Here is a 16,144-nt window from a genome sequence, read left to right as displayed (position 1 = left end):
AGTGGGGTAATTGGCTTGATACAATTGGGGACAAAAATGGGGGGACATAAATAAATAAATAACAAAATACTGATGTAAAAAAATGCATTTAATTAAACATGTAATTTGTATTTCACATACCAAAAATACATAGCATCAGGAGTGTCAGAATTACTGCCAAGAGGAAAGGTCCTTCAGATCAGGTTGTACCATGAACAAGATTAAGATAACTGACCGTGTGTGAGGTTTCCCTAAAATATGTAGGTCTTCATTACTTTAGCCAATGATCTTCAGATCGCTGCTCAAGCGGATGGCACAACACAGGAGCGCTACCGTGTCAGGCCAGGACTCCACAGTCTACACCCACCTACGGGCCAGTGGCCACTCTTTCAAGGATGAGGATGTGCACATCCTGGATGATAGGGAGGAACGCTGGTTCGAACAGGAAGTCAAAGAGGCCATCTATGTGAAGAGGGAACGACCATCCCTGACCCGGGGGGGGGGGGGGGCTAAGAGTACATCTGTCACTATCTTACAATGCCGTGACTGCAACTATTCCCAAATCCTCTGTGAATAGTACACGTGGCCATTGTAACTCTAGTTACTGCTCACGGCAATTTGCATATGAATTTAATTGTTGGTTTCAGTCGTTATGCCACTGTATTGTTTATCCATCCATCCATCCATCCATCTTCCAAACCACTTACCCTGCTCTCAGGGTCACGGGGATGCTGGAGCCTATCCCAGCAGTCATTGGGCAGCAGGTGGGGAGACACCCTGGACAGGCCGCCAGGCCATCACACACACACACACACACACACACTTTCACACCTAGGGACAATTTAGTGCAGCAGATTCACCTGACCCACGTCTTTGGACTGTGGGGGGAAACCCACGCAGACACGGGGAGAACATGCAAACTCCACACAGATGCCGACCCAGGACGACCCCCAAGGCTGGACTACCCCGGGGCTCGAACCCAGGACCTTCTTGCTGTGAGGCGCTAACCACTGCGCCACCGTCGGGTTTATATTGTTCGTAACTGACCTGCAGTCAGTGGAGACTGAAGAGGTCACTTAGATGGGTGATGAAACGTTTCTCTCAGGAAACGTCGTGTCCAGACGAACTGATTCACCTTCCTGTGACGTCCATATCTGGACTACTGAGCACGCATAGAGACAGATGTCCAGGTCTGTTGTCCCGTTAGCCGAGCGAGGTAGGGTTTGACAGAGAGACGACAAACGACATCATTTAAGACGGCGCTGGAGAATAGACGTGTACGGTTGGTTGTTGCGTCAGCCTTCCATTGTAAGCCTGAAGCGAACGCACGGTAGCGGTCCATCAGCATCCACGCCACGCCATCTCGTGTGATTCGGTGGCTGACTGTCTTCGGACCATCCTCATCCTCACCACGACGCAGACCAATGGCCTGTGGCTAGAAACAGGACCGCCCCTCTTCCATCACATGCCTGAGCTTAGCTGCAAAGTATTTTTTGAGTATTTACAAATACAGAATACTACTCCCAGAAGTATCATATGTAACATACGATCGAATATGACCCATAAAACAATTTCCAATATTTCATCCCGTGCCCTCACACAGACCACACAGATCACTTTTCAGATGCTTTATGGTTTCATCCAATCTCAGTTTCTTGCATAACCTCTTTTCAGTGTCAGCATTAAAAAACCAACACACACAGACACAGGTTTCATAATATGTTGTAAAACTCTCTCGATGTTTATCTTATTTTCTCCTTCCAGTTCAATATGGCTTATTTTAACCCATCATAGGGCTACATCTTCTCGTTTTCCAGTTCAGGGCGACCAGTGGCTTCGCTTAGACCAAAACAAATAAAGCATATCAATAAATAATCGTACTGTACAGTCCAGTTCGGTTTCCTTGTCAAAGCAAATCAACAGTTACAGGCACAGTCGTTAACGCCGCACGCCGCCGTGGCTACGCAGCGTGCTACGACAACCCAAACCGCTAACAACGGCGCACAACACATCTGTAAAAACCCGGTCCAGAGAGTAAAAACCCTAACCGGGTCTTTACTCCATCCATGTATTAAACCAGCTGACTTGGGAAACTAGCCAGTGCAATCTGATGGTTTAGTACATGGGTGGAGTAAAGACACGGTTAGGGTTTTTACTTTCCGGACCGGGTTTTTCCACCTCCACATCTCGGGTAAACATTGTGTATTTGGTTTTTTTTTTTAAAAAGGGAGACAGATGAAAGGCTTTAAAAGGGAGCAAAAGCAACACGGTACCGGCTGATTTTTCTCCTTTACAAGTAAAGAAACGAAACGTTTCCGACGGCCGACCAGGACAACGGCAGAAGCGGGGCGGACTGCCGCTGTGCGGATCAAATGCGGATTGTACCTTTAACAGAACATGTCATGTCCGTGTCAGTTATATTTACACGGATTTCACTGACTGTTAGGTGTTTGGTAGTAAACTGAGCAGTCTCTGGACTGTAGTGTTGTATTTTGTTTTTTTTTTGAAGTTGCAATGATAACATACGGCTAATATTACTCTTCCCATCTTCATGGTGAATGACGGCAATAAGTGGTTTGGATAATGGATGGATGGATGGATGTTATTCCTTTTGTGTTACAACACTTTGTGTCTAAAAATCAAAAAGTCTTCACACATTTTGTTGCTGTTTTAGCCGTGTGTTATATTCTTAATTCGTTCCCTCTATTCTTTGATGCTGAATCCAGTGATGAGCACTGTTGTGAATTAATGCCAGGTTTAAGTGTGTGGGGGTTGGGGTGGGGGGTGTGTGTGTAATTTTGGCGTCCGTGTGAGGGCTTTCAGTAAACCTGTCATCACACATCTAGAGTCAGCTCAGACTTCAGCACAACTCCATCATCTCCTCCAGGGACATCTGCAGTTCCACCGACTGCAGGGAGGAGGCGCCACCACTCACAGCAATGCTCTTGAGAATCTCCAGGGATGTTAAGACCACCTGGGAGGGAGAAGCATGGGGGGGGGGTGTCAGAGGTTAAATGTGACGGGAGGAGCAGGAGGAACAGAAAGGCGAGGGCGCAGCATCTGTACCAGGAAACTGAGCAATGGACTCTTACAAACCCTGGAGAACAGCAGAAAACCTGGGAATATTTATAATTTGTTGAAAAGTTTCACATTTCTGTGCACAAAAAAAAAAATATATATATATTGGCCTCAGTATTTACAAACATTCAAGCTACTTATCAAAATGTGATCTCCATTTATAGATTTACTACAGTACATTTTTTAAAATTAGGTTTTTCAAATGATGTCTAGACGGCTCACTAGAAGGTTCTTACTCACCTCCACGGTGACTAGTTTCTTCTCCCAGGGCCGCTGGTCCGGGTCGGGCCACTTCTCCCCGAGACAGAAGAACAGCGAGCAGGGAGGACTCTCGTTTCCACTGATGAAAGCCAGGATTCCTGCACGGACACACACAGAAATGTGATACCCAACACACTGAGCACGCATTAGCACCGTCTCCATAAACTACACCCCGTCTCCGTGAACTACACCCCGTCTCCGTGAACTACACATCCTCTGTCTTCATAAACTACACTCCCTGTCTCAATAAACTGCACCCCGTCTCCATAAACTACACCTCGTCTCCATGAACTACACACCCTGTCTCCATGAACTACACACCCTGTCTCCATGAACTACACCGTTTCCATAAACTACACCCCGTCTCTGTGAACTACACATACTGTCTCCATAAACTACACTCCCTGTCTCAATAAACTACGCCTTGTCTCCATAAACTGCACCCCGTCTCCATAAACTACACCCCGTCTCCATGACTACACACCCTGTCTCCATGAACTACACCGTTTCCATAAACTACACCCCGTCTCCATAAACTACACCCCCTGTCTCTGTGAACTACACATACTCTGTCTCCATAAACTACACTCCCTGTCTCAATAAACTACGCCTTGTCTCCATAAACTGCACCCCGTCTCCATAAACTGCACCCCGTCTCCATGAACTACACACCCTGTCTCCATGAACTACACACCCTGTCTCCATGAACTACACCGTTTCCATAAACTACACCCCGTCTCTGTGAACTACACATACTGTCTCCATAAACTACACTCCCTGTCTCAATAAACTACGCCTTGTCTCCATAAACTGCACCCCGTCTCCATAAACTACACCCCGTCTCCATGACTACACACCCTGTCTCCATGAACTACACCGTTTCCATAAACTACACCCCGTCTCCATAAACTACACCCCCTGTCTCTGTGAACTACACATACTCTGTCTCCATAAACTACACTCCCTGTCTCAATAAACTACGCCTTGTCTCCATAAACTGCACCCCGTCTCCATAAACTGCACCCCGTCTCCATGAACTACACACCCTGTCTCCATGAACTACACACACTGTCTCAATAAACTACACACACTGTCTCAATAAACTACACCCTGTCATTTGCAGGCTCTTAGGTGTAATGCCACTCTGTCTGCACCTGAGGCTGAATCTCAAACGCAGATTTCTGGTTTCCACAGGAGCTTAAATCAGGGACCCCTCATTAGCGCCCCCTGCTGTCTCTCACCTCTCACAAAGTCCTTAAACTGGAAGAGCATTTGGGACTCCCGTTTGGCAACTTCCTGTGGTTGTTTGCTCCTGTCGAACTTGCAGAGGCTCCAGAAGGCGTGGCTCTCGCCCAGCCGCTGGCTGTAGATGCCGGACCCTGCCACCCCCACCTCCAGGCCTCCGCCCAGCTTGTCCAGGATGCGCTGTGTGAGGTTGGCCTGGGTCTTGTCCAACATGGCTCCCGGGCTCGGCAGAGGAACCAGGGATAAATTGGACTGGGGATCCAACACGGGCTGGGTGAGGTCAGGCCTTATGACAACACAACATGATTGTTTTGGGGGAGGGGGGGGTAGTTAGATGGTGCCCAGCTATATAGTTACTGAGATGAAGCTGAAAGTGTCATTGCCCTCTACTGATAAAAATATAATAACATGTTTCAAAAATCAGAATACATTAGTTTTAAAGCTGATAGCCACGATTTTCCCCACTGATAAATAGTTATTTCATCCATCCATGAAGTTGGATTTCATGAGACTAACTGGCATCTTTACCAGGGTTGAAGACAATCATCCATACACTGCTGGTCTTTTTTTTTACTGGGTAGGACGAACGCTGGTGCAGCGGGAAACACGTTCCTACTCAAATAGAAAGAAGGACTGAGACATGATGATGTGGAGATGCTTCTGTGTGACCGCTGATCTACCAATTCTACAACCAGTATGACACGACAACAGTGTTCCCATGTAGTTTGATGTAGTCTGTAAAACGTGAGTGTCAGCTTTGGTCCCAGGATCCATTTTCCTCCCCAATTGTACCCGTCCAATTACCCCACTCTTCCAAGCCATCCCAGTCATTGCTCCACCCCCTCCGCTGATCCGGGGAGGGCTGCAGACTACCACATACCTCCTCCCATACATGTGGAGTCACCAGCCGCTTCTTTTCACCAGACAGTGAGGAGTTTCACCAGGGGGACGTAGCGCGTGGGAGGATCACGCCTATTCACCCCAGTTCCCCCTCCCCGCCGAACAGGTGCCCCGACCAACCAGAGGAGGCGCTAGTGCAGCAACCAGGACACATACCCACATCCGGCTTCCCACCCGCAGACACGGCCAATTCTGTGGGGACGCCCGACCAAGCAAGAAGTAACACGGGGAATCGAACTGGCGGTGCCCCTGTTGGTAGGCAACGGTATAGACCGCTACACTACCCGGACGTCCCCCCAGGATCCATTTTTACAAGGGTAGGAACTGTTTACTACTGAGCTGACGGCACACCGGCCACAATGGCTGCTACACCTTGTTAGTAGGTCTTACTGCCAGAGGACAGACAGATCAGGGAGACCGTGGATTTCAGCTTTAAGGTATCGAACAACCTGGCAGAATAGAAAAGAATGGTGTAGTTGTCTATTTTCTAAGTGTGTGTGTGTGTTTCAGCAGAGTGATTAAGTCTCTGGAAATGCAGACAGTCTGGATGGTGTGTACAAAAGACTGCCACTGAGCAGACAGTCTGCAGTCCCTCCTCCAACGCTGCTGCTTACTGATAAGAAAGCGTCTTGCACTCATTTATTGTCCTTGTCCACTTTCGCTTGTGACGTTTCCGCTGATGTTACCTGTAGACGAGTCGCAGGCCGGCCTCGTTGCTGACCAGCTGCTCCGAAACCTTCACCCCTCGATAGAAAACCAGCACCCGGAACTGCGTTTCTGACAACACAAGGAGACCCATTATTATTAGTACTAGTGGCCGTGTTCAGGCTTGTTTTTGTTTGTTTGGGAGGGCGCACAAACTCAAGCAAGGGCAGCGCCAAGCATGGCAAGAACCACCTAATGAGACCCCATACCCAAGCTTGTGTAGAGAGCGCTACCTAATGGTTAAACCATGCTACTGCAAATGCAATTTGCTATTGGCTGATCTTGGAGTCATGTGATGTCGTGTGACTCCAAGACGCACATAAGATCCAGATATTCACATTCATACAGATTTTAAAGCAAGCGACAAGAAACAACACCCCGGACTCGCCCCAGCGACCATAAAACACCAACCTTATGCAGACATTTATATCACTTTTTTGCTTTGTGTATCTGTATCATATCTGACATTTTCCCGATACTGCCTTCGTCTTTTCATTTGTTTTGTTTTGTTTTTGTATCATGGTATTTGCTTTGTGTTACTGTGGAAGTGTTTCTAATTGCAGCTGGACAGCCACTTCAACAGAAACTTCCAGACATTTGTTCAAAACACAACTTTTTAATCGTCCTTCAGCCCAAGGTAACGACTTCTTTTTTTTTTGTCCATTATCTGTGAATCTACTGTTGATCCAGTATGGCAGGGGTGCCCAACTCCAGGCCTTGAGGGCCACAGTGTCTGCAGGTATTTGTTGCAACCATGCACTATACCACCTGATTTAATTAATTCCTTTCCCTCCTTGGTCCAAGAGGTGAGCTAATTACTTACATCAGGTGGTGTAGTGCATGGTTGCAACAAATCCCCGCAGACACTGCGGCCCTCGAGGCCTGGAGTTGGGCACCCCTGCAGTATGGGCTCTTGTCTGTTTCAGTTTAAATGATTTTATTTTGTCTTGAGTCATTCAGTTTCATCACTCTTTTATATTTCCTTCACTACTATGTTAAGGTTCATCACCTGTTTATCTACACTGCATTGTATTTCAATGTGCAAAATGTGCTGTTCGACTATTGTTTGAACAGAGTTTGGGGCGTCCTGGCGGACGACCCGGGTGAGGTGAGGAGGTGAACAGAGTCAGCGAACGACGCATCAAATTCCTGGTATCAACTTACACCAAGCAAGTAAAAGAACAAATTTTTGATAAACTCACTGAACTGCTCTCCGACCATGGTCCTGGACATGTTATCCATGAACTGCTCCACCATCTGTTGCTCACAAGCCACTCCCACGGCTCCATCCGCTGGTTGCTCCGGTAACGCAGCGCCGCCAATCATGTCTTGCGGGTACTCCAGAGGCAGCTCACAGACGGGGAGAACGACGCCCTCTGAAGAACAGTTGAAGACACGCGAAGTTAAAGCCGCAATCCTGAAGATTTACACGCAAGTACATCTCGTCATTTTTCTATCGCTGATGTGTTATCGCTCCTTTTTTGTGTTTGTTTTTATTCACCTTTTGGAAAACCTTCCATTTAAACGTTTTCTTTTGAGTTTTTTTTTTCCCCCTGCATTTTAGTATTTGGGTTGTTTTACGCAACTGGACCACTTTGTAGCACTATGAACTGAATCTGAGCTAGACGCAGTGTTGATGAACCGACCTATTGGAGCTTCAATGTTAAGTCCCAGCAGGCACTGTTCCAAAATATCCGGCTCCGCGCCGCCCCCTGCTGGTGAGAAAGCGAAACTCATGAATGGTTTATAGTGTCGTTTTCACGAGTACTACCAGGAACAAAGGAAGACATAGTGCCACTTTTCAAATGATCTCAACAATATACCATTTCTGATGACATTCAAAAATCAATTCTCCCTCAAAGATATGGTAAACTTGACGTAGGGACAGAGGAGGAATGTAGGGAAATATTGTGGAGAAGTATAAAGTTGTTAAGGATCATTTTGAGAGAAACTGCATCAAAAACCTGATGATGGCGTGGACTTTGTAGGATGTTTGTATGACAGGTTTTTGTGTATTTTGATTGTTGGGTGTACATCAATTTCCCTTATTTAATATCCGCCATTTAATGTTTCTTCCTCTTTTTTTTTTTTGCCGTTGCAATGATAACCACTTTGGTGTTCTTTGATATTCTACTGAGGTTCTTTAAAAAAAACAACAAAACAACTAATAAATAAAAAATAAAAGTGCATATGTGTCACCTGTAAACACAGCGCCCTCTGGCAGATAAAAGAAGTCATCATGGCCGGGGAAGTCCTGGCTCTGAGACATCAGACGTAGACAGCCGGATGTCAGTTTACCCCAAACCCCACCGTAATATCCAAATATCACACCCTGTGAATTTATTAGCATAAAAATAAATGTAAACTCACCCCCGTGCTTGCTTCTTGTACAGGGAAAGGAAGGACTTGGCACTGGTCTGCGTCCTCCTGGTCCTGGGACCCGGCACATTGATGGCCTTCAACGGGAAAAGAAAAGAGCTGGTTTAGGATCAGACGGTATCGAGGTATTTTACATAGACTCTGCTATTTGATATGTCAGTGGAAGGATAATGAAACAACGTTAAAAAAATAAATCCAGATGTGGATTCACCAACGCTGTGTGGAAGACTGGCAGTGATGGTCATGTCGACAGCTGTTGGCATTCATTACAAAGTTGATAACAAAGATGAATGGCGAACTTTTCAGTCCACGCATGCATGTAGATATATATTCAAGTAGGTTTGTTCTGTTGTTGTCGCGTGTCTGCAGTGGACAGCACTTTAATTTTTGCAAATTAGAAAAATATCATTTTGTATTGGTTGTATTCATGATAAGATCACTAGTAATGTACGGCTGGCTGCTGTCCTGCCTAACTATGCACTGAAATACACACTGTGCGCCGCGCTGCAGACGGGTACAAATGAAAGGGAGGCACGTGTGCAGCGTGTTGTGAGATCAGGATCATCAGCGTTAAATCAGTTCACATTAAAATTTCTCCACGCGTTTTCGCTTTGATCTGGAAAAATCAGCTCCGATTCTACGGACACACTAGAGATGCAAGTTTACTGCCGGGCGTTGATCATGAAATACGATGGGCTCACCGCTGGATCCCTTTTGGATATGAAACAGGCGTTGATAGAAAGCATAAAGAAGGAAACAGCGGAGGACGATATTCAACTTCAGAGTTAATATTTAAGAAGTGTTCTCGGGTTTTACAAATGTTTGGTCAGTATTCATAAGCGTGAACTCATTTCTCCCAAATCTAGTATACGTACATACAATCTAAATTATACTACTACTGCCAACATCTATATTAATAATACAAAATAAATACGTATTAAAAGTAGAGTTACAAAGTACTTTGACAACAAAATAGAAATCAAATACCATTATCAAAAACAGATAAAACCCACCAAATCAAAAGAGAAGACAGAATGAAAGAACAGATGGCAAAAACAATATAATAATAAAAGAAACAATAACATAGAAAGTTAAAAAAAACTAAGTTTTAAAATATAATATGGATTCCTTTAGCTTCGGTTCCTCAGGCAAGTTCTACAGGAGCTTAGGGGTCCTGATGGCAGAAAACGTGGTCACCTTTATTCTTAAACAGCAGGAAGCTTCAAGTGAGTTCTCGTTGTGCTTAGATAGTGATCCGTAAAACCAGTGCAGACCTCGGCAAGTCGGAGAAATTAACATTTTGAAGCTCCGAATGTGAAGGAGGCTCTGGATTGATGCCACAGGAAGGAGAGAGTCTCGCTATGAGGGGGGAGAGAGAGAGAGAGAGGGAGAGAGGAGAACCAGGAGTGTCTACAGATTCCCTGACCGCTCTTCACCTCCAGAGGACGCCTCCTCCGGCCAGCGGAACACCTTGTGGGGGTTAGCGGCATCGTTCTTCTTGTCTGCGACCATTTTGAAACCTTTGGCTCGGAGTGCGCTGCGGAAATTCCTCTTCCAGACTGAGGGGTCTCCGTGGGCCCTGCCGTTCCCGCTGACCTCAGCCCAGCTCTGCGGGGAAGGGATCCAGACAGTCAGTTAGATGGAGAGACAGACAGACAGTCCAACAGACAGACGGGCAAACATACAACGGTCACGGGAGAGACAGGGAAACTGAGATAGACAGTCGGTCAGACAGTTTTTCAGATGGTTAGTATGAAACACAGACAGAGAGTACAACAGATAGAAAGACAGCTCTGTGACGTGAAATGCTAGTCTTCATATTATTATGTGTAAATGTGGTAATGATAAGGAATTCATTTCAGGACACGTGGGGCCTTTATGGGATGTTTGATGGAGTCTCCAGGAGAAGAGTTATCCTATCTCACTAACAAAGACTAGATTAAGGAAACGGATTTTATTCACTTTAAATAGACACAACAGGAAAATGTGTGAGAGCATCTATTCTGTGATCACAACCAACCAACAGGATAGACAGTTAGCATAGTGGTTATACGTCTTTATCAAATCACATGACCAGCAACAACAATCTTCTTTGAATAAATCTTCTTCTTCATTCGGCTTATTCCGTTTCTCGGGGGTCACCACAGCGGATTTTACAGTTTCCATCGGTACCCTGTGAGGGCACAGCACCAATGGCAGCTGTTGTTAACCCGGGCCTTCCGGTATGAAGCCTCGACTGATTCGGTATGGTCTTGTCAATCTGCATACTGATTTGGTAAATTTTATGTCGGATGCCCTTCCTGACACAACCACTAACCCTATGGACGGGGGCACAGGTAAAGCGCCGGATGCCATCCCAGTATTCTTGGACTTATTCCCATGCCTGTTGCTACCTTCTTCTTTCTTATTCTTCTTTGAATAAATAAATAAATTACAATTTCATTTAGCAGACGCTTTTATCCAAAGCAACTTACATCTGAGAGTTAATACAACACAAGCAAGGATCTTAGTCAGGAGGCAACAACGCAAGTATAAGTGTCAAAAATACCAGGTTCAAGACCTATACGACATAGATGTCAACAGGCAGTGCACAAAGGCAATGCATAGGGTGCATACTGTAGAAGATAGAAGAAAATTTTTATTTTTTTAAGCACCATCAGGTGTGGAGGTGTTTGAGAAAGAGCTTGGTCTTTAGCTTCTTCTTAAAGATGGAGAGGGACTCAGCGGATCGAATGGAGTTTGGTAACTCGTTCCACCACTGGAGAACTACAGAAGAGAAGAGTCTGGCTAGTGACTTAGGGCCCCATTGTGGTGGAAGTGCCAGTCACCTTTCATTGGCACAGCGTAGTGAGTGGGACCGAGTGTAGACCTGAATGAGGGAGTTCAGGTAGGCAGGAGCCATGTTAGTTGCTGTTTTATAAGCGAGCATTAAGGTTTAAAATTTGATGCAGGCAGCAACTGGGAGCTAGTGGAGGGATATGAACAGTGCGGTGACATGTGCTGTTTTGGGTTGGTTGAAGACAAGACGCGTCGCCGCGTTCTGGATCATTTGCAGAGGCTTGAAAAGTGCATGCAGGGAGACCTGCCAGTAAGACGTTGCAGTAGTCAATGTGTGATATAACAAGAGCCTGTACCAGGAGTTATGCTGCATGATCAGACAGGTAGGATCTAATTTTCCAGATGTTGTACAGGGCAAATCAGCATGACCAAGCAATCAAGGCCACGTGAATTTCAAAGGCTAGCTGGTCATCAATCTTGACACCCAGGTTTTGGGCAGACTTTGTGGGCATGAGTTGGGTTGATCCAAGCTGGCTATTGATCTGTTGTTGCAAGGATGGACTGGCTGGGATGACAAGGAGCTCAGTTTTAGATAGGTTACGCTGAAGGTGGCGTTCTTTCATCCATGCAGAGATATATCAGCAAGGCATGACGATATCTGTGCCGTGACTGTGAGGTCATCTGGCAGGAATGATAGGAAGAGCTGGGTATCGTCAGCATAGCAATGGTATGAGAAACTATGGCAGCGGCTGATTGTACCAAGTGAGGAGGTGTACATTGAGAAGAGGAGGGGACCAAGCACTGACCTTTGAGGTACCCCTGTAGATAAGTCAAGTCAAGTCAAGTGCGGTTTGGACACTTCTCCCCTCCAAGATACTCTAAAAGATTTCCCTGAGAGGTAGGACATGAACCAGTGGAGGGCAGATCCTGAGATACCAAGCTCAGTGAGTGTGGAGAGGCTAACCATGTCAAAGGCATGTGGTTAACCATATCAAAGGCAGTTGACAGATCTACCAACAATAAAGTTGAGGACTGACCAGTAGCTCTAGTCAAATGCAGTGATTCTATTACCGACAGAAGTGCAGTCTCGGTAGAGTGACCCAGCTTAAAGCCAGACTGATTCGGATCATACAGATTGTTCCCAGAAAGGAATTCAGAGACTTGGTGAAAGACTGTGGGCTCAAGTATTTTTAAAAGAAAGGGTAGGAGTGAAACCAGTCTGTAGTTTTCAACCTGGACTGGGTTGAGTGTAGATTTTTTGAACAGTGGGGTGACCAGAGTTTGCTTAAATGCAGTGGGAAACACACCCGTTGTAAACAAGGAGTTGATGATGTGTGTGACTGCGGGGTTAGGTGTGGGGGAAATGGTCTGTAGGAGATTGGATGGTATCAGGTCCAACGGACAGGTAGTGGGACAAGAGTCCAGCAGAAGCTTGGAGACTTCCTCCCTGGTCAGGAGGGAGAATGAGGTGAGTGAGGCACTGTTAGCTGCTGGCAGTGGCATACAGAGTTGGTCAGGCTCAGAGAACTGGTTACTGATCGCAGAAGCCTTATCAGTAAAGTGTTAGGTGAACATGTCAGGACTTAGCAGAGGGGAGGTTGGAGGAGGCAGATTGAGGAGTGAGTTAAAAGCAAAAAACATTTTTCAAGTATCAGTGGCACCACAGATCTTGTCTGACAGTAAGTGGTCTTAGCTGTTTTTAAGCTGGAGGAGAATAATGCTAGGAGACACCGATAGTCACTGAGGTCAATGGACTCTTTGATTTTACGCCATGTTCTCGCTGCCGCTCTGAGCCCCACCCTTTGCTCTCTGATGACCCCAGTGAGCCATGGACTAAGGGGGGGGGGGGCATTACGAGCAGGTTTAGATGCTAGAGGGCAGAGATTGTTAAGAGAGGAGGCTAGTGAGGAACAGAGTGTGTCTGTTGCCTCGTTCACAGGAAGTGAAGAGAATTCATTATGAGGAGGCATGGAAGCCAAGACCTCATTGGAGAACTGGGTTGGTGTAAGGGACCCAAAGTTTTGGTGGAAGGGGACCCTTTGTGGAGGAACATGAGGATGTTCCAGTAAGGAGGCCGTACATTGAATAGAGAAGTAGTCTGACAGATGTAGGGGGGGTGACAGATTTGCTGTGGAGCAATTCCGAGTCAAAATCAGATCAAGAGTATTGCCCGCTTTGTGTGTGGGAGGGGTGGGGATCTGTCTGAGGTCAAAGGAAGACAGAGGAGAAAGATAAATATAATAAAACAATGATCCAACGGTGACCCGTGGTCCTGATATGAGTGACAATTAGTGTTGGATGAATTTTACCTTAAAGACGAGCACATCCAGGCTGGAGGAGTCCTGTCTCAGCGCATGCTTCCACGGGATGCAGAACTCTGTCTGCTCCTGATTGGTCCACATGACACCAGGGTACCGCCCACTGTCAATCTGAGTCCGCAACCAAGGGATGAGGAGTTGTTTGGACTGGGACATCGCTACAACAATACGAGACCAACAACAACAAAAGAACACATTTACTAAGGATATGTCAGTGTGGGTTTGTATTTCCTTTATCTTTGCGGAGAAATCAAAGAACTCAAAGATAAGGAAGATTTTCACACTTTGACTCATTTTGCTTTCTGTTTAAGTGCACTCCATTACAATGTGGCTCCTATGTAGTTTTATACTCGTGGTTACATATTTGTAATGAGCAGTCATGTAATACTAACACACACTAACCCATGAAATTAAAAGATAGGACACGCGTATCTGAACAATTAACGTTCAATTCATTCTTAATATAAAGAAAGCCATTTAATTCTAATGTGAGGCACACGTCATTTTTACTGTGCTGACTGAGTGCAATGCTTTCTTACATGTTGGGAAACTTGCCAATGGGTAAGAAAAGGATTGCAGAAAACAAGTAAAATTATCTCTTTTCCTGTAGAGAATATCTGGTAAATGTCCACGATAGCAAATATCTGATGACACGATTGCTGATGACATTTCACATTAACACGGCCCTGTGAGACGGGCAGGCTGGTATTCAATCCAGAAATGAAAGTAAACCGATAAGAACAGCGCTGAACTTTGCCGAGGGCCCATACACGGAAGTTGAAACACGACATTTGTACTCAAAGTGAGATGGCACCTAATATCATTTTAATAAGTCTGGCTGATCAGGATTTTTTTGTATTTCATGAACACTTCCATGTGATTTTGTTTGTAAATAAGCTGTTGTCACAAATGCAATTGGGTGGAGGGGGGGGGGCAAGATGCTGCCAAAGCCATCTCAGTATCTTCCTTTGCACTGGGGACACTGGAGGTGGGTGCTGACAGGCAGGCAGCTCTCCACCACTGACCGTCTTGCATGAATCCAAATGGGACGACCTCGTCTGGTTTGTTTGAAACAACACTAATCTCAAATTCATCTTACAGACAGAAAATGGCCTTTCAGGCTCCACCGAGTTGAACGGGCTCTCCACAGCAGCCCGCGTCATTAATTCAAAGGGTAAGCCGAGAAGCGAAACGCTGAGATGCAAATTCTCCACAGGGTCTTTGAGACGCCTGCGTCTACAGGACCCCCCAGGACCCCCCCCCCCCCGAGGCTGCAATAATTCCCTCCTCGCTGGATAACCGGCATGGACGCACGCAAACTTCTTGTATCTTTCATTTTTCTCTTGTTTTCATAAACCACTCTGCGTTTATACCTCGCGGTTAAAAATACGGGCATTACGACGAGAGAGGTGCAAATATAAAACCGACGGCGAACCACGCGAGTCGTTCGAGACTCGGCTCACTCCCAGCTCGAGGAAGATTCGTTCGGAAAAGGGCGACGTGCCAGCACGTCGACATGAAAGATGTCCATTAACCCGCCCCCCCCCCGGCACACACACACACACACACACACACACTCCAACATCTTATCAACTAATGTTACAGCAAATCTTAATAATGTCACTTCAAGTGTCAACAATGGTGCAGATCAATAATATGCACATGTGCACATTTGGACGTAGGAATATAAATAGAATGTATACATCTGGTGAATAACTCGAGGCTAAAATCAACACGACGAGGAAAAATGCCCATCCTGCTGTTGGGTGTAGGGACCTTTCGGCCGAGTCTGCAGTGAGTCAGGGTACGGGTTTGAGTCACCCTGCCGGTTATAATAGACTGTGGTGTCCTCGTTTGACCCGAACGAGCGGCTGAAAGGGGGAGCAAGAAAACAGGTCGCACGAGGGCCACGCGTAAGAACGGATCGCCCAAGAATCGATCCGTCAGCCACCCAAATCAATACCCAAAACGACAAAGCTTTCTGGATCTTCTCGTCGTTTGTTTTCACAACTGTCATGTGGTGCAAAGAATATAAACACATGATATGAAAGTATTCAAGAAAACATTTCAGTCATACCAAAGCCGAGACTGGACGGTCTTCATCCGCCGGTTGCGCTGTCAATGAGAGAGCGAAGCGGAAAACGCCTGCATCTGAATCCGCTCCTCACGCTGCCAGCTGTCTCCTGGCCAGACCCGGGAAATTCCGCCAATGTCTGTGCGGTCTTCGAGGGATTTCTCGGGAAGTCCTGTTCCCTTAAGTTTCGGTTTTCAAGTCTTACGTCACCGCGCCGACACACCCCCTCCCCCCTGCGCGGGTCCGCCCACTAGGTGGCGTTGGGACCTCCCGCCCACAAACACCCACACGCGCACACACGTGATGTCTCACGCACGCATACACACGTGATGTCTCACATACACATGCCGAGTTTTTCTCACACACAAACTAACACACGCAATTTCTGTCACACACACACGCACACAAATACACACTCTCCCTCAAA

General features: G+C 46.3%; 1 protein-coding gene across 3 annotated transcripts; it reads right to left on the bottom strand.

Annotated features, from left to right (window-relative positions):
- Positions 1 to 2,149: 2,149 nt before the first annotated feature.
- On the bottom strand, positions 2,150 to 15,861 carry irf3 (interferon regulatory factor 3). 3 transcript variants are annotated; one of them, XM_056296835.1, is made up of 11 exons: positions 15,721 to 15,861; positions 13,635 to 13,801; positions 9,984 to 10,155; positions 8,539 to 8,624; positions 8,368 to 8,428; positions 7,815 to 7,883; positions 7,371 to 7,544; positions 6,150 to 6,240; positions 4,560 to 4,849; positions 3,298 to 3,416; positions 2,150 to 2,953 (listed from the first exon to the last, which is right to left on the bottom strand). In XM_056296835.1, exons 2-11 carry the CDS (start codon positions 13,797 to 13,799, stop codon positions 2,840 to 2,842), a joined length of 1,341 nt encoding a protein of 446 aa, XP_056152810.1. In that variant the 5' UTR covers positions 13,800 to 13,801; positions 15,721 to 15,861; the 3' UTR covers positions 2,150 to 2,839. The 3 variants fall into 3 exon arrangements, with proteins under 3 accessions (XP_056152810.1, XP_056152811.1, XP_056152812.1); XM_056296836.1 differs by having other exon boundaries at positions 7,815 to 7,880; XM_056296837.1 differs by lacking the exon at positions 7,815 to 7,883.
- Between the last annotated feature and the right edge of the window lie 283 nt (positions 15,862 to 16,144).

The sequence above is a fragment of the Lampris incognitus genome, chromosome 17 (assembly GCF_029633865.1).
Source record: "Lampris incognitus isolate fLamInc1 chromosome 17, fLamInc1.hap2, whole genome shotgun sequence".
Lineage (NCBI taxonomy): Eukaryota > Metazoa > Chordata > Actinopteri > Lampriformes > Lampridae > Lampris > Lampris incognitus.
This window is presented reverse-complemented; position numbering and strand designations above follow the sequence as displayed.

Bases quoted from the DNA above. Each gene is read 5' to 3' on its own strand.
- irf3 (XM_056296835.1), bottom strand. From the start codon at position 13,799: ATGTCCCAGTCCAAACAACTCCTCATCCCTTGGTTGCGGACTCAGATT. The intron at 7,884-8,367 runs GTGACACATATG...CTTTCTCACCAG, and splicing joins AGAGGGCGCTGTGTTTACAG to CAGGGGGCGGCGCGGAGCCG. The intron at 2,954-3,297 runs GTGAGTAAGAAC...TCTCCCTCCCAG, and splicing joins AGAAACTAGTCACCGTGGAG to GTGGTCTTAACATCCCTGGA.